Below are 26,485 nucleotides of genomic sequence, written 5' to 3' on the forward strand. Positions count from 1 at the left end.
GGAACACATTGCTGCTGCTACCATTCAAGCTTGGACTCCGGTCTCCTCCTCCTCCTAGGGTAGGGTGGTAAGGGAGAAAATTGCAGATGCAGATGCAGATGCAGTCGAGGTCTCGCATTCGCGGCCGCGACCCGCCCCCGGCCTCCTCGGGAGGACGATACCGCCGACGATCGCCCTCCCCGCGCCGCCACCACCGCGCTCCCCCCTCCAACCCCAACCCGCACAGAGACAGACGCACCCCCGACCGCCCCCGCCGCCACCACCACGAGGACAGCCTCCCTCTCCATGTCCATCTCCCACCCCCACCCGACGCCCTACTCACCGCCGCCGCCGACCGCCGCTCCCGCGCTGACGTCCTTCTCGAGGCCGGCCGCCTCGCCGCCCGCTACCTCGTCGCCCAGGGCGTCATCCCCGAGCACCGTCTCCGCGCCAGGGAGGACCCCCTCCCTGCTGCCAGGAACCATGACGTCGACGACCCCAGGTCCCGCCGGAATGCCGACTTCCCCCGCGACAGAGGGGACGATGACAGGCTATCCCGTAGATCCGGCTGGGACAGGAGGAGCAACAGCTTTGACAGCAGGCGCAAGTACAATGATGCCGCCTCAGCCGATCGGAGTGCCCGCCGGAGCCACGACTACGACGACCAAAGGAGACCAACCATGTCACGCTCCTATTCACAAAACGACCGCCGTGTCTCCAGTGATAGCAGGCTGGATCGAAGACGGAGGAGCAGGAGCAGAAGCAGGAGCAGAAGCAGAAGCAGGAGCAGGAGCAGAACCAGGACAAGGAGCTATAACTATGGCAGCCGGAGGGATTCAGATTGGCGAGCATCCGGCGCCGATTTGGATCATTCCAAGGTGCCAGAGCCTGGCATTGTCCGTGACGGTGATGCTGATGTGGGATACGGTGATGCTGATGATGTGCCAAGAGATCTCAAGGCACCTCCCCGTTCAGTGGTTGTTATGGAGACAAAAGAGAGTGCCAGCCAAGCTGCAGCCAATGAAGACACAGCAGAGGTGGAGTCAGAGATCATAGAGGTCGATCAAGCTCAAGATATATATGGGGATGACGATGACGATGGTGACGATGCTGTTGCTGCCTTCAATTATCCAAGCGTTGCTGAAATAAATGTTACCCAACACAAGCTGTCCAATTCCAACGAGGATGTTGTTCATCCATCACAGTCTGATGAGGAACCACTGCATAGGCAGTCCCAGTTCAGCGATGCTGAGGAGGGCATGGAGGGTCCGATCTCTCCCAGGGATTCATGCTTGGTAGAACCAGTGGCCGAGGAAGTCAGAGATGGAATGGAGGCTCCGCAGAGTGAAGTTGAAACTGATAACGCAGACCTTACCAAAGATGAACAAGACCTGCCAGCTTGGTATGGGATTTTTGACCTCAATGTTGTGGAATCTCAAGAAAACTGTGAAATGGTTGAGATTTCCAATGATTCGCCTTTAGATAATGGTCGTGACTCTGTTCCTGATCAAGTTGGTCAGATGAGCCAAGGAGCAAACTGCGTCACTTCAGGAACTCAAGGTCAAGATGAACATGCATTTGACAACCACCAGTCGGAGGATGAACAAGTGCCTCTAAATCAAAGAAATGGTACGGATGATTTTAACAATGAACAAGGGGTTGGAAATCAGACAGGTGATGAACATGGACAGGATAATCACCAGTTGGAGGATGACCAGATGCATATAAATCATGTCATGGATGTGCATACTTTAGATAACGGCCTTATGAACGGTGAGGAAATGCTTCTAAAGCGGTGTGCAGATGAGCACACGGATCATGGACACCTGGTGGAAACTGAAGAAATGCTTCTGAATCAGGGGCAGAGTACCTCTGTACAAGTGTTGGAAAATTATAATATGAATGGAGAACAGGTGCAGCTCAATCATGATGCTGATGAACATTCAGGCGATGATCGCCCAATAAAGAATGAGCAAATGCTTTTGAATCATGTTATGGGTGTGCATGATTTGGATAATCATGACCAGAACAGTGAACAAATGCTTCTAAACAATGGCGCTGGTAAACAGGCTGCAGATAGTGCTCAGTTACAGGAAGACCAGATGCTTCTAGACCAGGCTGCAGATGGACAAGCTACGCTTCACGGTCAGAGCATTGGCCAAATGATTCCTGTAATCAATCTGGAAGATGATTATGAAGAGCAGTCTGATACCATAGAGTTTTCAGAATCCAAGTAAGCTTTTTTAGATTCTTTTTGTCACAACCTCAAGGGGGTGAGGAAAATCCTTTGCACTTGAACATGTTCGCTATACAGAAGTGACACCTTACATAAACTTACTGAAAATGTTCTACCAGAACATATCTGTTCTCAAGGGCAACAAACTTCGAGTATTCCTGACCATCCTCAGACTAACGTCCCAGCTGCTGCTGCTGCTTCATCAGTTACCCTCAACCATGGAAATAGGTGGACTAGAAGGGGCGCTACTGTTGCACAGGTGAGATGGCTGTTTAGCTGGTACTCATTGAGTCATTGTTAATTCCGTCGATTATTTTTCTTGCTGATGGTAAAACGAATTAGGGGTTCACTTGACATGAGAGAGAGGGAGGGGGGGGGCATAATATTTTTGTTCTTGCTGATATTGCATTTTCTGTTGCATACATAAATATGCATATCTCTTTATGATTTCCCTTGCCACTTAAGATATTATAATGACACTTTCCACATTTCAGGAAATCCCAGCGATGATGAGTTGATGGCATGTTGTATGTTGCTTTTTGATGAAATACTGTTAGGTATGCTCTCCTTCTTCCATAAACATGTTGTTTTCATCTCATAACTAGCCTATTGACTTCCGCGTTCATGCAACTATAACCTCCCTTTTAAAAGTGTTTATATGTTTGTTTATAGTAATTAGTTTAAAATGGTAATAACAACTAACAGTGTAAATAAGTGTTTGTGGAACATACTTTGGCAGGAAGTTAGATATAACATTAACAGATTTATCTTGATTTGTAAGTAAAAATATTATCACAACAACAAATAATTTACCATAGATTTTTTTACCAAAATTTACCATACATTACTGCTGCGACTATTACCTCCCTCTTTAATGATTTTCTAAATCTGTAATATGTAGTAATGTTGTAAATAGGTTTGTAATCTAAAATGCACATCCCATCTTTCGGCTACAAAATGGTGAGTGCAACAGCTAGGGTTAGAGTTTCCATTCATCTTCTCTTTGCCGTTTATTATTTGTTGCCATCTTCGCCACTGCATGAGTCGCCATCTTCCTGGTGTTTCCACCACCTCTGCATGACCCCCTTATTCTTCCCTTATTTTCCATTAGCACACCCGCTTTACAGCCTATGCACATAATTTTGCAGGCTCTCAAGGAATTTGTTTAATCTTATGTAAAATTTATGCAAGAATTAAGAAAATTATACCTTTTGAAATGACAAGTTTGAACTTTTAATTTTTAATTAAACCTATAGCAAAGCATATCACTATGAAACCATCCTCATTTTATTTTTGTTGGCAAGTCTTAGAGAGATTGCTCTTCATATATAGATAGGGATGGCAACGGGGCTGCCCCTGTCGGGTTGTGGTACCCCGTCCCCACCCCCGGACATACTGAAATCTCCCGCTCCCCGTCCCCGTCCCCGGCGTCGGGTGATGTATTGCTACCGTCTCCATTCTGCACCGGGGTTTCAGGGGCCCACGGGGCAACACACCTGGAAAAACGCAAAGGCCACTGCTCAACAAATTGAAACAGGAAGGAACAGAGGGTAGAGAAAAAATGAATCAATTGGAAGGACAGATTTAGGAAGAATGGCACACATACATATGAACGTATCAATAGGAAGTAATCGATTCATTCGCACAAATAATCATCACAAGAACAAAATAAATCAAGAAATACAAAAGAAGAAATTTTTAAAAAAACAAGTAGCATGTTCGCAACGCTTGGCCGCTGATTCCGCATCTTGCCGTTTCATCTTGCCTGTGTCGCCAGCTGGAAAGACTTCATCAATGGCAGAGCATGAAAGACTAGAAGGAGATGAAGACACCATGCAGCGGCGGTGGCGGCTGCTGCACGCCTGCATGGTAGTGGTGACGGCGACCCGCGTGTGCTGCTTTTGGCTGTGGCGACGGCTGCTCGGCCAGGAGGCGCGACGGCTGAGCATGGCCGCGGTCTTACGGAGCCTGGCGGCCTCCCGCTGCTGATTGGATCTGAGAGAGGGTTTCATTGCTTTATATATACAGTCCACCAAATTGGGCCTTGAGCCTTTATTTTTCTATTGTGGGCTGCGACTGTAGAGGGATGTGCACCCCCATGGGGATTCAGGGCCGGGGGCCTGTGGAGCATCCCCGCCCCCGGCCTACCCGACGGATGAAAATTTTGGCCGATAACATCCCGTTTACACCCCTAATGGAGTTTTTCCCCGTTGGATATCGGGGTTCAGGTCCCCATTGCCATCCCTATATATAGAATTTATTATGTCCTTATTCTAAGAAAACTATAGAATTTATTATACCCATAACATAGTAAAATTATAACAAAAGAGTTTAGTTAGTTTAGTATGTCTATGTCACAGCAAATCCATGCTCATGCCGTAATTTCTAGTTAGAATTTAGCATGCACAATGGTTTAAAATCAAAACTTGCAAGATCCTTGACTTAAAAATATGAGTACGATGTAGGGGTATTTTCACAAATATTTGTACTATTTAGTGGAGTGCATGATAAGAGATATTAATAGGGGCTAAAATGAAAAGGTACCAAGAGTCACAGGCGGTGGATGGCTATCGTTTTTATTCTCAAGGGCTCTAGTTGCTTCTTTACACCACTGTTTTTTCTCTCTATATATTTTTTACCATCCATCTGATCCGATGGTTACAATGCTCTCTCGGTCTCTCCCTACTTTGTTGTTTACTGAATCAGACAGCCACATTTTTGTTGCTTACGTGGCTCATCCTACGTTTTGGGTTCCACCTTTCACCTATTTAGATATGTTTCCTTGATTTCTTGGAACTTCAACATATGAGTATATGACTTCATAGATCTACTTGAACTTCTTTTGTATCATGGGTGTTTGATCTGAGATACTTGGGTATAGATTCCCCACACTGTTTTCTTCCTACAGCTTAGACATTCGTGCTATGTGTTATATTTTGATGACTAAAACACCAACACTGATGTTTTAGGCACTTGCACTAATAACAAACATATCAGACATTACTTCATCACATTGAGTTTGAAATTAATTGAAAATAGATAATGATGGATGTATCCAGCCTCCTGACCATCTGATGTGATAGTGGAATGCTGAAGAAACATGCATGAAATTGCAATCAGTTTTACTATAGCACCTGCTTTAGCGAGAAGCCTGGAAGGCCTGGAATTTGTTCAATTTTCAGTCAGCGTGTCTCTGCATGGCCACACAAATACATGATATACAGGCCCAGGATGGTCATTAAAAATGCTGACAATGTTTGTCATTAGTTGTAATTGGTCTGGTTTGCAGTTGCACTAATTCCTGTTGACTATGACTGATGTGCTCTGGTGATGAATACTATGTTTTTGTATTAATCATCTCCCCAGTTCCATATAGAAATGAAAGATGTTGACTAGACATGCTTACTACCTTTTCTTCTTTGTCTGTACCTTTTTATACTACTTGCATGCTTGTAGATGATTTACACACCACAACGGTTGAGTTCTCTAGTTCATTGATCTAGATTTTTTGCATACACGGTGAGTAGTTCATTAATCATCAGTCATGCTTTTCTGTGTACTCCACTTTTTGTAATGTAATGCAACATACTTTCTCAGTACCCTGCTTCATTGACTGAACCTAATTTTGGACTGAAATGGTGAAGAAACATGAGAATTTTTAGTTGTACTTTGCAATAATTGTTAAGAGTCCTTCAGCTGTTCTTTTTGCTATATGTTACCCATAATTACCAGTTCACTAACTCCCTTTTTATTTCCCAGAGGTAATCATCTTGTATTGTGGGACTGCCATCCTCTGAGCTTGGGAAATCTTTGTGAACCATGATGTTCGTGTTCTCAGCTCCTACGCTTGAGCTTACTGATATCCTGAACCATGGGAAGCTGGCATGCTGAAGTTGGTTGATCGGTCATTTGCTTGTTTGTATGTTGTGGTGTAGTAAGTAGTAACAAATTTTGATCCCCAGAGGTCACAAATTCCATGCTGGTCTAGCGATGTGTTAGTAGCTGGGTAGCTCTAATTTTACTGCGAACAATATGAATCATGTTCGTCTAACAAAATTCTCTGCTGCCTTTGTGCTCCTGCTTTTGCTTTGTGAAGCGCAAAAGGACAGTGAAGCTCTGTGTCACCGTGCAGCTCATCAGGCAGAGATGGTTCATGGCTGGCTGCACGGAATCTAGCAACAGTCACTTGATTCCGCGCCGCCGACCTAACAAGAGAGATGGAGCTGTTGATTGCAACAGCGTCTAAATTCAGAGTGCACACAATGCGGTGCTTTGGTACAACGCAATTGGATATTTGGATGGATGCTATTTGGATGGTAATGACAAATGCACATCAACGGCATATTCTCCTGCTGCACTGCATACATCATTCAAGGATCTCTGAAAGGAAACATGAACATAAAACAGCAAGTATGTTTGTAATGTAGTATGTATATACCGTGTCAATTGTTGTTTTGTTGTGTGATACCGCTGGCGCACCGACTGGGTATGAGCATGATGACGATGTGTATGGGGTTGGGGTACAGGGTTTCACGAGGAAGGTTGTGTAGGAGATGATGATGGACAGATGGTACCAGTAGTATCTTTGACCTGATTATTGTGCCGTGCGTGTGCTGGGTATAGTGGTAGTATATTTGTCGATGGATAGGTGTGTGTTTGTGTGTCGAGATGGTTTGTTTGACCCTACAATTGTCCAAGGAGAAGATCCATCGGCTGTCTTAACAACTCCAAGACAAGCATTGGGCTGGGTTTGGTCGCATGCCGGTGGCGTTACGGTGGGTGCGTGTGTTCGTGCATTCATGCTCACTGTCCTGTTTGAGTGTTTGATGGAGGTGATAGCTACCTACACATCTCCGCTTGTACAGTCCAGCATCCAACCCAGGGATGGAAAGATGCATGAAGAGATTTCTTTTCTTTTCCGAAACTTATGATCTGGAGCGTGCAGTTTACCTTTTTTTTTTCTAATTTTCATACATACAGGAGGTGCAAAGACGAAAAGTTCTTTCCTTGTTTGGGATAAATAAATAAAGAAAAGAGGGCTGATAGTACGACATTTTTGTTCTACTGTTGTCCGACCGTGTTGCAGCGTGAGTAGCGTTGGTAAGTGCACGCTAGGATTTATCATGGCATGAGCCATCTACTGTGTAAGATGTTTATTATCTCTCTGGTTGTACATTAGAGTTGGATAAAAGTGTCATGCATATATCATTTTTAATAAAGAAAAGGCGAAATTGGACGGTGGCATTTGTTGGGTGTTTGACCATGCATGTGGACATGGCAACAAGGCCCCATGGAATTGAAGGACACGCTTGCAGCTGGTACTTGTGTTGTGCTGTGGTATATGTATGCAGGTACAAGTAGAGAGCAGATTTATTAACGGTCAATTTCCTTGTATTTTACCGCTGCATTGTGCTAGAGCAGAAACTGATTGTTTTACCTGGTCAGAATTGATCTGAGGAGAAGGTGGAGAGATTAAATCAGGCAGATTAACTGGAGGGACAGGCGTGCAGGTATGGCACTGTACATATTGGTACAACAAGGAATGGCCCACAGCCCATGTGCATCTCTCTCCCTTTCTCCCTCTCTCACACATTCATATAGATCTCGTTTTTCTTCCTACCAAGTAGCAGAGAAACTTCTCTTTCTTTTTTTTCTTTCTTTCCTTTTTCTTTTCTCTCCAATAAACATGCGTGCATGCACCGATATAAGTAAGCATTCCTAGCTAGATTCAACTCATTCGCCTTTTCCTTCTCTTCCCATCGTCCTTGCTTCATTTGCCGACCACCCTCCATCGATTTAGATTAATTAGGCCTCTCCTTCCCTAATAATTTGGGCCTTTCATTCATTCATTCATTCATTCAGACGTACGTGGGGGCATCTGCCCATTCCTTCCTTCTTTCACTCGCTTAATACTGCTCTACGTAAACACCACTTAAAACGGAAAATGATCGATCGAATTAGATAATTCCCTTTTGTATTGTATTAGTATCTTCTAATAACTACTCCCTCCGTCCCATTATAAGTGCAACCATAAGTTTTCGCGTCCAACTTTGATCGTTCGTCTTATTTGAAACTTTTTTATAATTAGTATTTTCGTTGTTATGAGATGATAAAACATGAATAGTACTTTACTCGTGACTTATGTTTTTAATTTTTTTAAAAAAAATTGAAATAAGATGGACGGTCAAAGTTGGATTTATAATGTGACGGAGGTAGTAGCTAAGTGGTCCTTGGTTTTTCTCCATCGAAATTGGACCACGTACCCCAAGCTAACTACTAGTAGTATGAATGATCGACCAGCTCCATCACGTCCGACCCTATAGTTCGATCAATCATTCATCCATCCGATCAACTCATTGTCATAAGTTCAAACAGTAACGAAATGCAGTTGCCCATCCTGTATGCTAATATACTATTAATGTATATCTGATCCGTTGACAAGCCAGCAGTCCAGCAAACTGCAGATCGATTAAATCATTAATTAATAGTTTTCTTCTGTCCATACACATACACACCCTTTAAACAGCACACAGATGATAATTAAGGTGGCTAGCTTAGCCTGTGTATACTTATATATACTAACCATGTAGTTAGAGGTTGTTTGGTCGATGAACATTTGTGGTTAAGCAAATTTGATTATGCTAACTAAGTTAATGTTTGGTTGGCTACTACAAATATATGTAGCAAGATTCATCTTCTATAATCTAAGACCCACATATCAGTGACTATGAAAAATGTGACATGGCTTAATTTTGTTGGCCATGACTTTGTGTGTCATATAGTAAAAATATGGCTAGGAATTTGCATTGATAACCTTACCTTTGGTAAGCTTGAAAAAAAAGTACGGCAAAAAAAAGCTTACTCACTCACGGCGTACACTAGCTAGCTGGATGGATGGTTTCCTTCACTGCACGCAATATGTAAACCGTACACGTACATACCTACTAGGTAGCTAGGTGATCAGTGAGTGTGCCAATTGTTAGTAGAGCAATTACCCCCCACATATTGATCGATCATTATTATTGTTGAGATTATATTAATTGATGGTCATTATTGTTGGAGATTATATTGATACGAATATACGATGCTACTGCAACATGATAGTAGTATATATGATGGTCCAATTAAGCTTGAGATCGATAGCGAGCTATGAACGATGAGCAAACATGCATGGATCTCCATGCTTGAGTGCAAATATACCTGACTGATCACTGCCAGAGATAAATCGATGAGGATGCAGGCAGATCCAATTCAATCCTTCAATGCGAACATATATAGTCAAATACGGAGTAATATATCGATGGATTGAGTGATCGATCATAAAGGCTTCAACCACAAAGCTAGCTAGCTAATTAGGCAGGAGGCAGCCTACCCATGCATGGCCACACACGCGCCGTGTCCTTGCTCCTCCTAACTCAATAACATTACACGCGCCTAGCTACGTGCAATCAGGCCACTCTCAATAATTAATCCATCTGCCTAGCTAGCTCCTCCAAACAGTACCAATCCCCTCTACTCTCTCTCTCTCTCTTTTCCTTTTCATAACTGTCTGAAAGTCTGAATATGATGCATGCCTGCATGGTATGTCCTCTCCTCTTGGGCTCTTGAGTGCTACTAGTATCTTTATCCAAGCAAGAACAACACAATTGTGCACAAAGCAAGAAACTCAAGTAGCTACCTCCTCTCCTAATCTATATACGCTCATCAGCTTATGTGCAACTCCAGATACCGACCTAGCAGCTTGCTATCTAGAGTATATATCAACTCAACTCAAGGAGGAGAAGAAGAAGAAGAAGAAGAAGTGAGCCATGAAGGATGGAGTAGCAGGAGGAGGAGGCGAGAGGCCATGCATGTGCTACTTCCACCCGCGGGAGGAGGTGGTGGGCGTGTGCTCGCAATGCCTCCGGGAGCGCCTCCTCCTCCTCCTCGCCTCCAAGACCTCGCCTGCCGCTGCCCACCTCCTCGCCGACCGACCGCTCCACCGCAAGAACAGCAGCATCTCTCTCCCCAAGGTGTTCGCGCTCGGCTCCTCCTTCCTCCAGCGCCTCGACTCCTCTCGCCACCACCTTCGCCCCGCCCCCCACGACTCCGACGCCAACTCCGACGCCGACACCGCCTCCATCGCTAGCCTCGATGGTACACCTCACCTCGCCTCGCCTTCAATTCTCTGTCGCTCGCAAGCAAGCTAATTGTGTTCTTGTACGTACTCTACTATTGCTGCTGCCAATTTAATTAAAACCAACAGATTCCTTCATCTCCATCAAGTTCGAGGACAACGGCAAGGCTACGTGGGACAGCCAGAAGGCCGCCGCCGGCGAGAAAAAGACAGATACGACGACCACGGCGGTGGTGGAGCACGTGAAGCGGGGCGGCGTAACCCGGTGGCGGAAGCAGGTGGTGGGGCGGCTGCTGCAGCTGGCGCGGTGGAAGAGGTCCGGCAACGGCAAGGCGGCGGCGTGCCACCAGCTGGGGATCGACGGCAAGAAGACGGCGGAGCGGTCGTCGTCCAAGGGGACGACGGTGAGGGGGAGGGGGAGGGGGAGGAGCTGGATCCGGACCCTCACCATCACCAGGCGCCCACCCGCCATGCCTCTCAGCTAGGAGTAGCTTCTTACCTCCCTCACTCTCTTCACGTACTCTTAATCTCGTCGGATTGCTCTGAATATAGTAATACTCTTCATTTGTTTACTGTAACTACATGCATATTACTACCTAGTACTCCGTAGTAGTATATGATATGATATCCACGGAGGATCGGATTGGAGGTACATGTATATGGACTGACGAATGAATCACAGCTAGCAGACAAACAAGGAAAGCAGCTGCATGCAGCATTGTGTTTTCTGTAATGTAATGCAGAGACATCGATCCATCTATCCGTCTCATCCATCTTCTTCTTGTTTTTTTAACTTGCAACTGGGAATGACGAGGTTTCTGCTCATCGATCTTGAACTTTGGCCAAGATGGAAAAAAATGACTTGGAGCTTGTGTGTAAATATCTGAATGTTCATTCATGTACTTGTGTAAAACTGCTTTTAAGGGCCTCCTATTTTTCTGGGGAAAAAATTATCTATCAGAAGAATGTTCATTCATGTACTTGTAAAACCTTTTTTTTTTGTTTGAGGAAATATCTGTTGGAGTCATGGACTGTTACTCTGAATTGCCTAGCCTGGCTCCTACTCTGAAGCTTGTTATAAGGCAGCTGGCAGCAAGGACAGTGTATTGGCAACTATAACGATTACATGATTTCGTTTTGCTAGCTTAGCTTGACCAGTGGTTGAAGTAATACTCCATCCATATGGTCCATAGAGAAGGTTTAGATACAGGGACAGACAGACACACATGTGCACGCTTGATATGTCCCATAGTACCAAGTCTCAAGCTTTTGCTTGGTATCTACTTTTTCCTACTTCCTCTCGCAGTAGCTCAGAAAATACTACTACTACTAGTACTACCTGTCTACCTACTCAAATACAAGCTGCGGTCCAGGACTTTTAACAAGGAATTAAAGTCACAAGATGTAAAGTTTCATCCTTCCAAGGCAAAAGGAGATTAAAAAGGACCATTTTGACTGCCTTTTGATGAATCATGAATGTAAAGAAAAGATGCATACAGCCTATCTTGGACAAAAAGAAGGGAATTGGGAACACAGAGCTGGAGTACCGTGCATGATGGTAGACTAGTGTAGCTGAAAAATCAATCAATCTGCACTTGATCACCTTGACAGAAACATACTGTTGCTATTGATTGTAGCATCTCTTTCAGCTTTGGTGGCGAGTTGAGGTGGGTGGTGAGTTGCAATGTCTTCATTTCCAACAAGGATAGACTGCTCAATCGTTTGAACACGTCGTCTCTCAATCTCAGGCTGGCTGAAATCCCCTTCTCCTGCAAAAGGGTATATCCTAGTATACCACACCAATATATATTCCTTACCAGCATCATCCACTCCATCGATCAATCACAAGTAAACAATACAAATTGTTACTACTAGTAAAATCATCACCATGTCACTTGGAAGTGCCAAATCCTTATGCCATACCAATTGGAAAAGCTAGCCGCAACAGCAAAGCAGAGTTCAACGGTTCCCCAGGAAATTAAAGATGTTTATCAGATCAATACAGGTAAACAAACAACAAGCAAACAAAGTGCAGGTGTGAAAATTCAAGGAAAATAAAACAGAGCAGTGCTGCTCTATAACAATTCTAACAAAGAAATGAACGTTTCTCCAGATTACTCCAAACTTAACTGGACCATGCGGCATAGTTGCCAGCCTAAACTCCAGATTAAATGCATGCATAAGAACACCACATCCCGTCAAACTGCCGGAGGGTGAAACAGAACAGACCAAAATGTTAGAAACAAATCTGGTCCAGCCATCTGTAGAAAACAGTAAACAAACAGTCAGTAAACAGGTGGCTGATAAAAATATATTACTCCCTCTGTTTTACAATGTAAGTCATTCTAGGATTTTCCACATTCATATTTAAATGTGGGAAATGCTAGAATGACTTATATTGTGAAACGGAGGAAGTACATCGTATCTCTGCAAAAAAAACATAGTTACTTCTAAATCGGTTGATGTAGAAAATGACAATCCAGTCAGGAAAAAATGAAGGAGAGCAGGAGACTCTATTGAATATGGCTTTTGTTCATCGACAAATAATGAGCAGCACGAATTGCAGAGAACAAAGGGTAACCAGACAACTATACATATAGTATAATTGAGTATATATGGCATTGAGAACTAGAGACCGGTTAGTAAGTGCATTTCTGAATTTTTTCCATTAATTGCAGGTAAATGCATGAATATCAATAAGAAAGTACTTTTACAACTATACATATAGTATAATTGAGTATATATGGCATTGAGAACTAGAGACCGGTTAGTACGTGCATTTCTGAATTTCTTTTTCCATTAATTGCAAGTAAATGCATGAATATCAATAAGAAAGTACTTTTACAACTATACATATAGTATAATTGAGTATATATGGCATTGAGAACTAGAGACCGATTAGTAAGTGCATTTCTGAATTTTTTTTCCATTAATTGCAAGTAAATGCATGAATATCAATAAGAAAGTACTAGTACATCTTGGAAACGTTTAATGGGATATTCCTTCAAAGCCTAGCACCATCTTGATTGTGGCCATTGGTAAGAGAGTCAGGTAGGCTTGTGTCAGAAGCTTCTTCGGTAGCAGTTTCATCATCTACACCCTCTGGAACCTGATTCACTTGTGCTGAAGCGAAAGCGCCATTGGTGTCTCCTTGCACAGGTGATGTTATTGTGACGCCAAACAGCTGTATGGTCTTCATTCCGTCAGATGCAGAAAGAGGCGTGTTTACGGGGTTGTCGGGCGGTGATCCATTTTGAGGAGTGACAATGTCGGTGTGGGGAACTAAAATCTGAAGATCCCTTGGGAACAGCTGCTGAGTCCTCACCATTGATGGTGTTGATGAAGAGGGTATATCTGCATAGGCATGGCCATTGTTATGCCTGGCTCCCTGAATGTCAGCGGGAGGTTGAGGTTGCGGGTGCATTAGTATCGGTGGCACCAGCAGTGAATCCCCATTGCACACAGGTGCACTAATATTGTTGTTAGAAATCTTTAGCCCCATGGGAAGAGGAGGGAAATCAACAGGCTGGACCTGCCAAGGATTAACAAATCTGTTTTTCATGGAAGATGACGCGGCGGAGGCATCCCATTCAACCTGCACACAAGCACCGATCGAGCAGTAATGTCAGATCGGCTATATATGCGATGCGCAATGCAATATGTAACTGTAGAGATACAAGCAGAAATTGAAGATGATCAGCTGCGATAGCCACGAACAAGAGCAAAGCAATATCCATTATAAGAAGATAACAATTAAGCTTGCTGAAATGAACACTCATCTACAAAAACATGGTGTAAGGACGGGGACAAAGGTGACGAGGCATAAGCATCACTATCATCAAACATAACTACTGCCCCGTCATGTAAAAAACAAATCTAGTACCGGATGTGATACGTTCTAATACTATAAATCTGGATATATCTCTATTCAGATTCAGTGTACTAAAATGTGTTACATACAGTACTAATTTGCTTTTGTTTTTTAGAACGGAAGGAGTACATACATACTTCTTGCGTCTTAAAATATAAGCATTTTTAGCATAGTGATAAGTCAAAATGTTTTTCTTTGACCATTAATAGCATAAAAATAAAAAAGATCAATCATATAAAATCGATATTACTAGATTTATCATTAACCAAATTATCATAATATGCAACTCATTTTATTTAAAATATTTTACTTTTATAGATATTATTGATCAAAATAGCATATCGGAGACTGTGTCAAAATTTAAAAGTGTTTATACTATGGGATGGAGGGAGTAACATAGAGAGTGACATTGGGCAATCATGAGACGCATGCAATCCTCGATCGGGGATGGTGATTATATTAATATTAACGAGGGACGGGACGGGACGATGAAGAGGTAGGTACCTCGAGAGTGCGCCAGATTTGTTGGTGGCGGAGGTTAGTGAGGGTGCCATTGAGCCAAGCGAGGCGGCGGGTGTCCTCGGCCTCCATCACCTGGGCGCGCACCTGCATCCCGCACCTCCACGGAGTAGTCAATCCCTTATCCACCTCCACCCGCGGCACCACGAACTCCCCCGCCCCATGCCGCGGGTAGTAGGTCACCCTGAACGCCGCCTGCTCCGCCGCCAGTCGGACCGCCTCCATCACCTCCTGGGGCTGCACCCGCCCCCGCGCGTTGCACGCCGACTCGCCCGAGTACCTGGCCGCGCGTCGCACCCCGACCAACAGCTTCCTCTCGGGGGCCGGGGCCCCGCACCACATGAACACCACCGTGTCCCCGGCCACCAGCTGCTTGGCGTTCACGAACTTGCTCCACCCGGTCGTCAGCAGGTGCCGGCGCGGCGTGCCGCGGTAGATGTGGCGGAATTCCCACGAGTCGCCCTGCAGGTCCCCCATGGTGAGGCTCTGGACGGGCGGGTCATCATCCAGGTTGAGCGCCGGGAAGATGTGATCGGCGCACAACCTTGGCACGGAGAAGCCGCCGCCGTTGTTGGCGTCGCTCTGCGTCAGCTGCTTGGCGTAGTAGCGGAACTCCTGTGATTCTGCTTCTGCTAATTCGGCGGCGGCGGGGGCGGGGGCGGGGGCGGGGGCGGGGGCGTCGTGGCGAAGAGGGAGGAGGGAGATGGTGGCGTAGGGCTCGCCGGTGGTGGTGTCGGCGGAGAGGTCGACGGCGGTGATGGTGCAGAGGAAGAATCGGTGGGCGGAGGGGAGCGGATCCGGGAGAGGGGCGGGACACTGCTCGGCGTGGCCCTCTGGGAAGTAGGAGACCTGGGTGCCGACGACGGGGATGCGGGACAGCGGGGCGGCGCAGGCGAGCCAGACGAGGCGGTCGATCGGTGGCGGTGGCGGTGGCGGCGGCGGCGGAGGAGGAGGCGGAGCGGTGGCGGCTGGCGGGCGCGCCATCGTCGCACGCGGCGCGCGGAAAGAGAGTGGTGGGGGTTTGGTTAGGGTTTAGGGAGGAAGGGAAGGGGACTCGAATCGATCGCTTAATTATGGACACCTTCCTTCTCCGAGAATTTAGTCTCCCCCGTGCCCAAATTAAGGCCAAGGGAAGCGACCTGTCTTTAAATTTGTACACACTTTTCTAATTTCCCCTGTCTGTCTTTAATGAATTATTTTTTTACCGGGCCGGCCAAGAAAGACCAACCAAATTTACACGGGCAATGGCGCGATTCAGTTGCCAACAACCCGCACGTCTCAATTCTCCCACGTTGCTTTTCTTTTCTTTTCTTTATTCCGAGGAGATAAGCACGACCAAGAATTCTCCTTTGAGATAGGAGGAAAACCTGCAAATTAGTTTCACATAGCCATCTTATTATACGGTTTAAAACAAATTTCACTTGCCACACTTTTTAGGACCACTAAATTATAGTAAGCTGCACTTGTGATTAAGTTAGACAAACAATTCACTCTATGACGTACTCCCGATCTTCCAAAATAAACAAAACTAGTACGTGATATGACAATATTCTAGTATCGTGAATCTAGATAGAAAGTATGTCACATCCCGTACTGATTTTATTTATTTCGGGACAGATAAAGCATAGAACAAGGTGCTAAAAAGTGTAACAAGTTATAACTATGGTGATGAGCCCGCCATAAGATTAAGATAGTGTGGCACGTCTAAGGTGAAACATGGCAAATTGAAGTTCTGAACCAAACAACCCCTTAATAGTGTGACCTTTAGAAATAATTTACAATGTAAAATAGCAAAAAAGTTGAAAAAAAACAACCTAGATGGGGATGGGCACCACATAGGACAACGAATCTAGACATACATGTCCAGATTCATTATGTATGTCTAGATTCGTTGTCCTAGTTAGTGTCCCATCCCCACCTAGGTTGGCTTTTTTTTTTGACAGAAGGAGTACACAACTAGCACAGATACGTGATATAACATGTCGTTCATGGATGACATCTGGCCCACAATTCATAATTAATTCACCCCTCCGTCTCAAAAAAGACAAATCCTATCTACGAATCTGGATATATGTGTGTCTAGATTCGTAGATAGGAATTCGTTTTTTCTGGGACGGAGTAGTACCTTTTGCACACATTATTACTGTATTGCAAACCTTGTTGCGGAATGCCAGCTAAACAATTAATTAATCCCATTCCGTATGAAGCCAATACAGCATTTGGTGATCATTTTCACCACCACAACACAAAGTTCTCATGTCGAGAAACATTCAATAGTTACTTGCGAATATTTCTACACGAGGACAAAAATATCTCTATGTTCTGTATTCCTAAGACATGCACAATGTTCCTGGGTTGAGAAACGTTGCCTTCGACTCATTTGCTATGAGGCTATTAGGGCATGTACAATGGTGTCTAATAACGGGCTCTCTTCGTTGTCATGTAGGTAAATTTGGTGACATGGAAGAAAGAGAGGGAAGGAAGGAGAAACATCGTTGTTATGCATGACAACGGCTCAGAGTCAACTCTTAGCGTTTATTAACGGAAAGTTTGTTGCATGAGGGGTGGAGAAAAGGAAAAAAGTATAATAAAAAAATATTTAGTGTATTAATGGATTAGAAATCTTATTGTCTCTACTAGAAGGATAGTCTCTAGTGATATTAATTAATATAGAGAGCTCATATTAGACTCTAGCTTTGTATATGCCCTTATTATGCATGGTAACAACTAGCACCAATTCGTATCTTCATTGAAGCCCAGACTTGCCTTGGACAAATATAAAATAAATGGACTAGGCTTGTCTAAATCTGGTCTACTACGTACCCATCTCTATTTATCACGCGTAATCTTTGGCAATAACTTGATCGGCTAGATTATTGCCATGAAGTATTCGCATCACGCTTCCAATAAAATGTAATCTGTGTTCTAAATTACTATCCTTCATTTGTATTTTAATCTATTTGTTCATAGTATGAACAAATTTATGTTCCAATCAGCCTTCATCTGTATTCAATCAAACTAAAGATTTTGCACCAAAATTATCACAAAGCTATAGATGTAGGACATTTATCACAAAACTACATACTTAGTCATAAAGTTATAAATAATAACTATATATTTTAGAGTTCAGACCATATATAACTATTGTTTTCTAAAGTTACAAAGCTGTAGTTTTATGAGAAAATTGATATTAAATCTATAATTTTGTGATACAATGCCATAAATATGTAGTTCATAGTTAATTTGTGGGGAAGGGTTAATTTGGAGAGTATACCCTCATTAGGCCAAATTGAAGAACAAGCAGGGAAAACATTTGTATGACAGTGCAGTTCAAAGTTGACATCCAGTAGTGTAGTTATATATATGCACTGTGTTTACTGTGCGAATATTTAGGCCTTGTTTAGTTCAAAAAAAGAAAATTTGGGTGTCACATTATATCGGACGTTTGACTGGATGTCGGAAGGGGTTTTCGGACACGAATGAAAAAACTAATTTTGTAACCCTGGAAACCGCGAGACGAATTTATTAAGCCTAATTAATATGTCATTAGCACATGTAGGTTACTATAGCACTTATGGCTAATCATGGACTAATTAGGCTCAAAAGATTCGTCTCGCGATTTCCATACGAACTGTGCAATTAGTTTTTTATTTTATCATTATTTAATGCTTCAAACATATATTCATAGAGTCGATGTGACGTTTTTCGGAAAAAAAATTAGGAACTACACAAGACCTTATGTAAATCCAGCAGCCCGTACTATTCGGGGATGACAGAAGGATGTCGATCTACACGGTTTATTAACAAGCTTTGGAGTTAAATTTCACCATTTAGCATTTTACCTTGAGCATTGGGAAAAGTAAGAAAACCCTTCGTGCAATGGAGAAATTCATGATCAGATCGTTTACTAAAGAGAGACTGCATTTGGTCTCGTTTTAACACATAACATGCATGGAGGATTGGAGGTTTTTTGGCCCTTCGATTCCGTGCATCATACTTCCATTCTAAATACTGAACGTGACACGAACATGAAAATGAAGCAAAGAGATAGTGAGATAGCTTAATAAAATATTGAAAAAGAATAGTGAAAAAAAAGGTCCCACCGGGATTCGAACCCAGGTCGCCAGATTCAAAGTCTGGAGTGCTAACCACTACACCATGGAACCGATCTTGTTCATTGCCTGTGAATTCTATATAAGGCTTTGAGTTCAAAACAAACTGAAATTTGACCCGAAAATGTATGCGCGGCGCAACAGCGGTACAGTGTGATACGTGTATGTATACGGTGCTGTACTAAAGGATCGACCTTGGAGAAAATTTGATATGATCAATCTTGACGGATAGCTCGATCGCGTCGCTTGTTTACTTAACATAGAAAACAAAATGGTATATGTTTTCTTCAAAACAAAAAAGAAAAAATATTTATGTTTTGAGAGGGAGAGATAGAGTTGACGGTAAGAAGAAAAATTGCAAAGTCGCGAGCAGTTATTACATTATTATGTTCCAAAATAGAAGGATTTTAGTACTAATTTGTTATAGGAGTATACACGGATACAGGTAGCGTGGGCGACATTCTCTGGAGGAGTTTGAGCGATGAGACAAGTGCAGGGCGCTGCTTCGTGATTGCTTGTCTCGTGTCTGAATCACTGAATGAACGATCTTCTGGAGGAAACTTGTAGAAGCGAAAAGAGCGATGGGTGTCAGTTTGCTTCCAATATTTGTGGACGAGGAGTAGTTACTATGCACATGTTGGCAGGCAGGCATGTTGCTCGATCGATCCTTTTGTTTGTTTGTTTGTTTGTTTGTTGTGACATGGAGTATGTATGTACTAAAGCATAGGGCCAAGTGTACGTACGTAATAGTACAAGAGTTGGTAACAAAAATCAAATGAATGGTGATCACTGAGATTTAGATGCTGGAGGACAGTGGATGGATGGATGGATCCCAAGTGGGCGACGTGGCTGCTTCCTAACCCTTGTTGCTCGAGGCCTCATCCTTCCTCAACTATTAAAACCCCGGGCGGGCGTGGGACTCGAATTCATTCCAAGAGAGCAAGCCAAGATCAAGAGATCGATCATATCGTATTTTGTAGTAATTTAGCAGCTAGCTAGTGCAGCTGCAAGCTATTAGCGACTGCATGCTTTGATCGATCCATCTAGCTAATTGTTGAATCCATCTAAGCTTAATGGCTCTGCAGCAGAGCATGGCGATGCCGATGATGGTAGTGTCTGACCTTGGCACCGCTCCTCGGTCATCGCCGATGGTTCAGCTGCAGAGGATGAAGAAGCATCTGGTGGTGGTGGCGGCGTTCAAGAGCAGAACCAAGGCTTCCCCCAAGGTGGACAAGTCGAACAAGAACAAGTCGATCGTGGAGGACGGCATCTTCGGCACCTCCGGCGGCATCGGGTTCACCAAGGAGAACGAGCTGTTCGTGGGGAGGGTGGCCATGCTGGGGTTCGCGGCGTCCCTCCTCGGCGAGGCGGTCACCGGCAAGGGCATCCTGGCGCAGCTCAACCTGGAGACGGGCATCCCCATCTACGAGGCCGAGCCGCTGCTCCTCTTCTTCATCCTCTTCACGCTGCTGGGCGCCATCGGCGCGCTGGGCGACCGGGGGCGCTTCGTGGACGACGCCACCGGGCTGGAGCGCGCCGTGATCCCGCCGGGGAAGGGGTTCCGCGCGGCGCTGGGGCTCAGCGAGGGTGGCCCGCTGTTCGGGTTCACCAAGGCGAACGAGCTCTTCGTGGGTCGCCTCGCGCAGCTGGGGATCGCCTTCTCCCTCATCGGCGAGATCATCACCGGGAAGGGCGCGCTGGCGCAGCTCAACATCGAGACCGGCGTCCCCATCAACGAGATCGAGCCGCTCCTCCTCTTCAACATCCTCTTCTTCTTCTTCGCCGCCATCAACCCCGGAACCGGCAAGTTCGTCACCGACGACAACGACGACCAATGAGCCCAGCCCACCCCTCATTTTGCTTTTACTCCACTTAATTAAATTAGCTTCTTCTGATAGTAGTAAGGAGACGGTTAAGTGGACTAGCTAGTCAATGTCAATCCTCTCCTCTGTACTGTAGTGGAGTAGTATCTACTTATATGCATATACTAGCAAAAATTCAGGACACAACAATCAATCGGTACTCCTGAATGCATGATGGGTGAACCTTCCAAATTCTCGACTCTGTTGGATGTGAATGCTTATACTCCTGAATTATATCATTAACTTACACAAGAAAAAAGTGAAATTAAAATTACTAAATTACAAAGGAGAGCACATGCCAGTCAACTAACAGCTAAGGATGCGAGTTGGACAACACACATACAGGCAGCGTGTTGGACAACATAACATTTTGAGTCATCTTCTTCTTTCACCCTCACCATCACCGGCTGTGGCAGCCTAGCTTGTTGTTCATCTGCAGACTGCAGGAGGCCGGAGGCAGAGGCGGCTGATGGCTGGCAGGCTTCTCCTGAATCCTGATCGATAGCTTTGTCGATGTGTAGGAGGGGCGGAAAGGCTAGCTGGGCCAGGGCGTCCTCCCGATCCCTTCTAGGCCCTAGAATTTACTTGGGCCATTCATTACGCTGTGGCCCAGAAAATTCAGCCCGTCATCGTGAGTAGGCCTTGAGGAGAACAGATGTTACGATCCAATATGTTTGTGTTAGGAAGAAGTACACCGAAGGTCCCTCAACTTGTCAGCGAAATCATCCTCAAACCGCAAAACCAGATATGCAGATATGCGGAGTCCCTTAACTATACAAAATCGGTCACCCGACATCCTTCGGCGTTTTTAATGCCGGATTTGTACTATGTGGCGGACGAGTCAGCGTGGGACCCACGTGAAACCCACGCCACCTCATCTCTTCCCTCTTATTTCCCCTCTTCTCCCTTTCTCTCTCTCTCTCTCACTTTTCTCAGCCGGCGACGGGCAGCGCTGTGGGGGAAGAGGCCGCCGGGGGGAGGGGAGAGGAGGAGGTCCGGCAGCCGGCGTCGCGCCGGCGGAGGCAACGCCGCCGTCAGCATCCTCCCTTCCTCTTCTCTCTCTCACTCTTTTCTCCTGTTGCAAGCCGGCCGGCAACGAACATAGTGGCGCGGCGGCGCCACCGGGGAGGGTGGTGCTGCGGGGGGCACGCGGCAGAGGTGGGCGGCGGCGGTGCCGAGGAGGAGGTCGTGGCACTGTCGTCGTCGTCGTCCTAGGCGTCGGGGAAGAAGGTGGGCGCGGCGGCGGAGGCTAGGGGGTTGCCGCGGCTGGTGCGGTACAAGGTGCTGGTGCTCGTGCTCGTGCTGCAGTTTCTGTACAGCAGGCAGGCGTCGGTGGCGGCGCCCAAGAGCGGGCCGCTCCCGGGGTGCGGCGCCCGGGGTTGCTGGCACACGCGGTGCGGCGCCGCCGTTGACCTCGCCCTCGACACGCTGGAAGTTTGTGTACGCGTCATTCTATCTTGGGAAACATGGATGCAGTGCTGCACGGTTTGAACTTCAGGTTTATCTGGTAAAGATCAAATGGTGAACTGAAAACAGTAGGTGTCCATCTTGTTCAGGCAGAGATGTGTTTATAAACTTCAGAATCTGTATTACTCCTGGTCGAGGTAGAAGTTGATACTTGGAAATTGGAACGAAAAACAGATGATATTCTCGTTGTTTATACACAGGACAAGCTACAGGTTTCGCAGAATTAAAATGCATACGAATGCAGAGAGAATTTGTCCTCTGCTTGCAAGGGGCCAATGATGTATACTGTATGAGGACACCAACAAAAAGATCCCTGTAAGAGATTCTGGGCAATGTTCAGAGTTCAGAGACTTGCAAACTCTCAGATGATGGACAGTGTCATCGACCATAACCCGGTCAGAATGTCTCTATACCAATTTTAGTATTCTGCACAAATCTGACGACGCGATATATATCATAATCGAGCTCAAAAGATTAGCATTGGCTAGCTACAAACAGCAAGTTGACAGGCTATAATAATCTCATACTATACTCCTACTTGAAAAGGATTCAAAAGATTGCTTCTTTATACTGTACTGACGATGGTAGAACTGTACTACAGTATAGAATTCAGTCTAGGTTCTTCAGACTTGCCGATGGCTTGAACAAGAATAAAAACAGAGACACCTTTCGAACTGAAGAAGCAACCATCAAAATAAAAAGGCTCGTGAATTACAGTATCTTGGAGCTGAAGAAGCAATGTTCAGCTTTCCATCCACACTAGCCGCGGCAACCCCCTAGCCTCCGCCGCCGCCGCGCCCACCTTCTTCCCCGACGCCTAGGACGACGACGACGACAGCGCCACGTCCAAGGCCGCCTCCGGTGGTTCCCCGGCCATCCCGCCTCCGACAACGGCGCCACGCTTTCCGCCGCCGAGGGCTACGACGGCGAGGACCGCGTCAGCGCACTCCCCGACGACCTCCTCGTCGCCCGCCTCCCGTCAAGGACGCGACTCGCACCGCCGCGCTCGCCTTCCGCTGGCGGCGCGTCTGGAGCTCCACGCCGCTCGTCCTCCGCGGCAAGCCCCTTGTGCGCCGGCGTGGAGGGCCCTAGGGGCGGCGAGGTCGACGATGGCCGCCGCCCACGGCGAGGTCCCCGTGGAGGCGGTGGTGGCCAGCGCGTGGAGGAAGCGCGGCGGCGGCGGCGCTGGTCGCCGATCTCCTCCTCTCCGCCGCCGAGGCCGTGGGCGTTGCAGCCGTCGGCCGCGCCCTCGCCGGTCACCCAGACCCCTTCCGCGTCGTGCACCGGTCCGAGCTCGCCGGGTCCTCAACCATCTGCTTGCCTGCAAGCCTCGCGCTCGCGCTCAACAGGCAGAGAGAGAGAGAGAGAGGAGGAACCGAGGAGCAGCTGACGTGGCATTCTGACATATGGGACCCACGTTGGTTCCATGCTGACTCAGCCGTCACATAGACCAAAACCGGGGTCAAAACCACCGAAGAATCTCGGGTGACCGGTTTTGTATAGTTAAGGGACCCTATATATCTGTTTTTGCGGTTCGATGACGTTTTTTTATCTCACTGACAAGTTGAGGGACCTTGGGTGTACCTGTTCCTTTGTGTTATAAACATATCACAAAACTACAGACTTAGTCATAAATAAATTTATAAAAAAGGACTACATATTTTAGAGTTCATACCATATCACTATTGTTTTCTAAAGTTACAAAGTTGTAGTTTCACTTGTGCTTGATATAGGACTAAAACCACTCCGAAGTCGGCTATGAGGTAATTCGTTCGGTCCGATAGGTTGAGAATGAAAAATATCTTGTTTTTGAATTTATGGGGTAATTCGTACTTCCAAAATAGTTTAGGGGTAATTTAGATTTTTTTTTCTTTCTTTTGTTTTAATATATTTGCTAAATTTTTGGAGAGTTTTAAGAGAGGAAGCTTCTAAAGATGCTAAAATTTGGTAAGGTAGCAATGATTGAAGTGTATTTAGTTTGTTACATTGCCATAATTTGAGAAACGCTCAGGGTCTTCCAGCTAGCCCTACAAGGTGGTGGGCTAGCCGGTCTAGGTCTGAAGCTACACCCCTTCTATTATTTGATATTAGGTCTTTTCTTAATATTCGTATTTTACATTATGATAAATTGGTAAGGTTAAAAATGACAATAAACTGTACAGGTCCTCCGTACTAATACTAATGAGCTGAGCTGCCTTAACCAACACTAACATTTGAGGTGTTTTTGGTAAATGGGTTAGGAGGGGTGGGATTAGGAAATGAAAATAAATGGAGGGATGTGATGAAATGGGATCAGAAGAATGGATGGCTACTATTGAAGTTTACTCTGTGAGAGGTGGAAAATCATATCCCAAAACTATTTTACAAACACAGCCTTGAGGTAGGGGGAGGCCCTTCTCCTCGCTTTCCCTGCTAGGAGCAGTGGATTATATGGAGGACACTGAATATGGAATACACTGTTACCTGAAAGATTATATTTTAGAGTGCAGTGCGGGCCATGCATCGCTGTCAGCTTAATACTGGATCGAAGGAATCTATCGGTGTGGATGGCTTTGTTGGTAGGCCATGCTTTTGCACTGTTGCAGACTTGGACTGGATCTTAATTGTATTATTGTGATCAATCGAATCCGACCAGAGATTCGCACTAACAACTTGCTCTCCATGCCATCGATCACGATCTATCTCATCTATCTATACATCCCACGTATACAATCATCCATGTACTAGTATATACTGTATAGTACAAACGTACTTTCGATCGAATTCAGTTTGTTCAGTTATAGCTGAATGCTGCTTCCATTTTTCTGGCAAACATCAATTGAAAACTTAATTGCAACCAAAACTGAAACTTTCCTAGTAAAACCAGCTGCATGCGCTGTGCATCATCCATCCATTCATATGTCCATTGACTTGACAACAAGTCCAATGCTGCAGGTCTTAGTCGACTCAGTCGTTTGTGATGTAATGGTTATGGTTATGGTATGGTAATCTCCACAAGCTAGTAGTTACAAACTGGAGTAGCCATCAAAGTCAATGAAAGCCTAAGCTCCAAAGGTTAAAACAAATACTGAATCTCCATGTTGATCAAGTTAGGAAATTGACCGACGAGGGATTCATGAATGTCCAAGATCATGAGCTGATCTGATTAGACAGGAGGCCATAGTAATAAGTGGACAGCAAGGCACATGAGCACTGAGCTAGCTAGCTGCTTGTGTAAAGCAAACGAAAGAAGCTGCATGATCCTCCCATCCATGTATATGCACCATCAGCTCCAACCCAAAAGTTCAGATATCCAATCCATCACTTTTAATCTGCCCCTTCTGATGATAAGCTTGATTAGCTACTAGTACCTTTTCACTTAGTACTAATACTACCAGATTGGATCCCAACTGGACTAGTACTACTACTACAGATCAGTCGACAATTAGGAGTAATCATTTTCTAAATCTGATGGTCCCTGATTCAGGTACTGATGCCAAGTACTAGTAAGAGTACAAGTGTAAGAGTACGTAGGGCTAGTCCACATGAACAGTGATATGATTCCGGCTCATACAGATAGTCTAGGTAACTGATACAGTACCTGATAGCTAGGCTAGGAAGAACAGTCGGTCTGAATTTGAGTGACCCAATGGCAACAAAAAAAATATGTTCTATAGCAGCAACATACTCTAAGTAAGGTACCTAGAGAGATAAAAATTGATGATGGGGTATTGGGGTTGGAAGGTTAGGATGGCATATTTAATACTCCTAATTAAGTAGATCAGTCGCAGTTGGTAGGCTTGTTGATGATCGATGAGCGTCATTGGCCGGGTTGCAGCTTGTTAGTTTAACCGTACATATATATACATGGGTGGTTTCCTCGTCAGAACATCACAGCACAGCACATCGGTGACGGTGATATATGTACTCACGTTAATTAATTTGGATTGACAAATATACACCGAAAGAATGCGTTGGCGATCGACGATGGATGGATAGTACTATATGTTACAAGGAAAGCAAGTTAATAATCTACTAAGTACGATATTATTAGTGATCGATGCTGATGAGTAGTAGTCAATTAGATCTGCAAAATGGTGCCTGCCTGCTTGGATATTTGTTGTTTCGTGTGTGGGCTGTGGCTGCTGATGGCTGGATCGGTAGGAGGCGGACAGCATGAGCAGGTAAGGTTGCCATCCACCTATCCATCCATCCATGTGTGGTGTCGTGTCAGCGTTAGACATATATAGTGGTTGCCCTTTAGCATATGCAACAGTGCGTTTGGAAAGCAAACATCGAGCAGCTAACATTAATTAACCGGCCGGAATATATATATTGAGGTCG

General features: G+C 45.2%; 4 protein-coding genes and 1 non-coding gene across 5 annotated transcripts; 3 read left to right on the top strand and 2 right to left on the bottom strand.

The window, feature by feature from the left end:
* Positions 1-13: 13 nt before the first annotated feature.
* On the top strand, positions 14-7,175 carry LOC4337496 (uncharacterized). Its single transcript, XM_066309517.1, has 4 exons — positions 14-2,212; positions 2,335-2,474; positions 2,710-2,772; positions 5,975-7,175. The coding sequence occupies exons 1-2, from the start codon at positions 87-89 to the stop codon at positions 2,375-2,377; spliced, it is 2,169 nt and encodes a 722-aa protein (XP_066165614.1). The 5' UTR covers positions 14-86; the 3' UTR covers positions 2,378-2,474; positions 2,710-2,772; positions 5,975-7,175.
* A 2,538-nt stretch (positions 7,176-9,713) lies between these two features.
* Positions 9,714-11,310, top strand: LOC4337497 (uncharacterized). Its single transcript, NM_001424287.1, has 2 exons — positions 9,714-10,351; positions 10,461-11,310. Exons 1-2 carry the CDS (start codon positions 10,024-10,026, stop codon positions 10,814-10,816), a joined length of 684 nt encoding a protein of 227 aa, NP_001411216.1. The 5' UTR covers positions 9,714-10,023; the 3' UTR covers positions 10,817-11,310.
* A 915-nt stretch (positions 11,311-12,225) lies between these two features.
* Positions 12,226-15,842, bottom strand: LOC9269399 (auxin response factor 13-like). The gene is made up of 3 exons (NM_001424286.1): positions 14,707-15,842; positions 13,307-13,926; positions 12,226-12,592 (listed from the first exon to the last, which is right to left on the bottom strand). Exons 1-2 carry the CDS (start codon positions 15,703-15,705, stop codon positions 13,336-13,338), a joined length of 1,590 nt encoding a protein of 529 aa, NP_001411215.1. The 5' UTR covers positions 15,706-15,842; the 3' UTR covers positions 12,226-12,592; positions 13,307-13,335.
* A 2,973-nt stretch (positions 15,843-18,815) lies between these two features.
* On the bottom strand, positions 18,816-18,887 carry TRNAQ-UUG (transfer RNA glutamine (anticodon UUG)). Its single transcript has one exon. It is a non-coding gene; the product is annotated as a tRNA-Gln (tRNA).
* Positions 18,888-19,761: 874 nt separating this feature from the next.
* On the top strand, positions 19,762-20,887 carry LOC4337500 (photosystem II 22 kDa protein 2, chloroplastic-like). The gene has a single exon (XM_015778467.3). The coding sequence runs from the start codon at positions 19,907-19,909 to the stop codon at positions 20,669-20,671; it is 765 nt and encodes a 254-aa protein (XP_015633953.1). The 5' UTR covers positions 19,762-19,906; the 3' UTR covers positions 20,672-20,887.
* The last annotated feature ends 5,598 nt before the right edge of the window (positions 20,888-26,485 follow it).

This window comes from Oryza sativa, chromosome 4 (genome assembly GCF_034140825.1).
Source record: "Oryza sativa Japonica Group chromosome 4, ASM3414082v1".
NCBI classification, from domain to species: domain Eukaryota; kingdom Viridiplantae; phylum Streptophyta; class Magnoliopsida; order Poales; family Poaceae; genus Oryza; species Oryza sativa.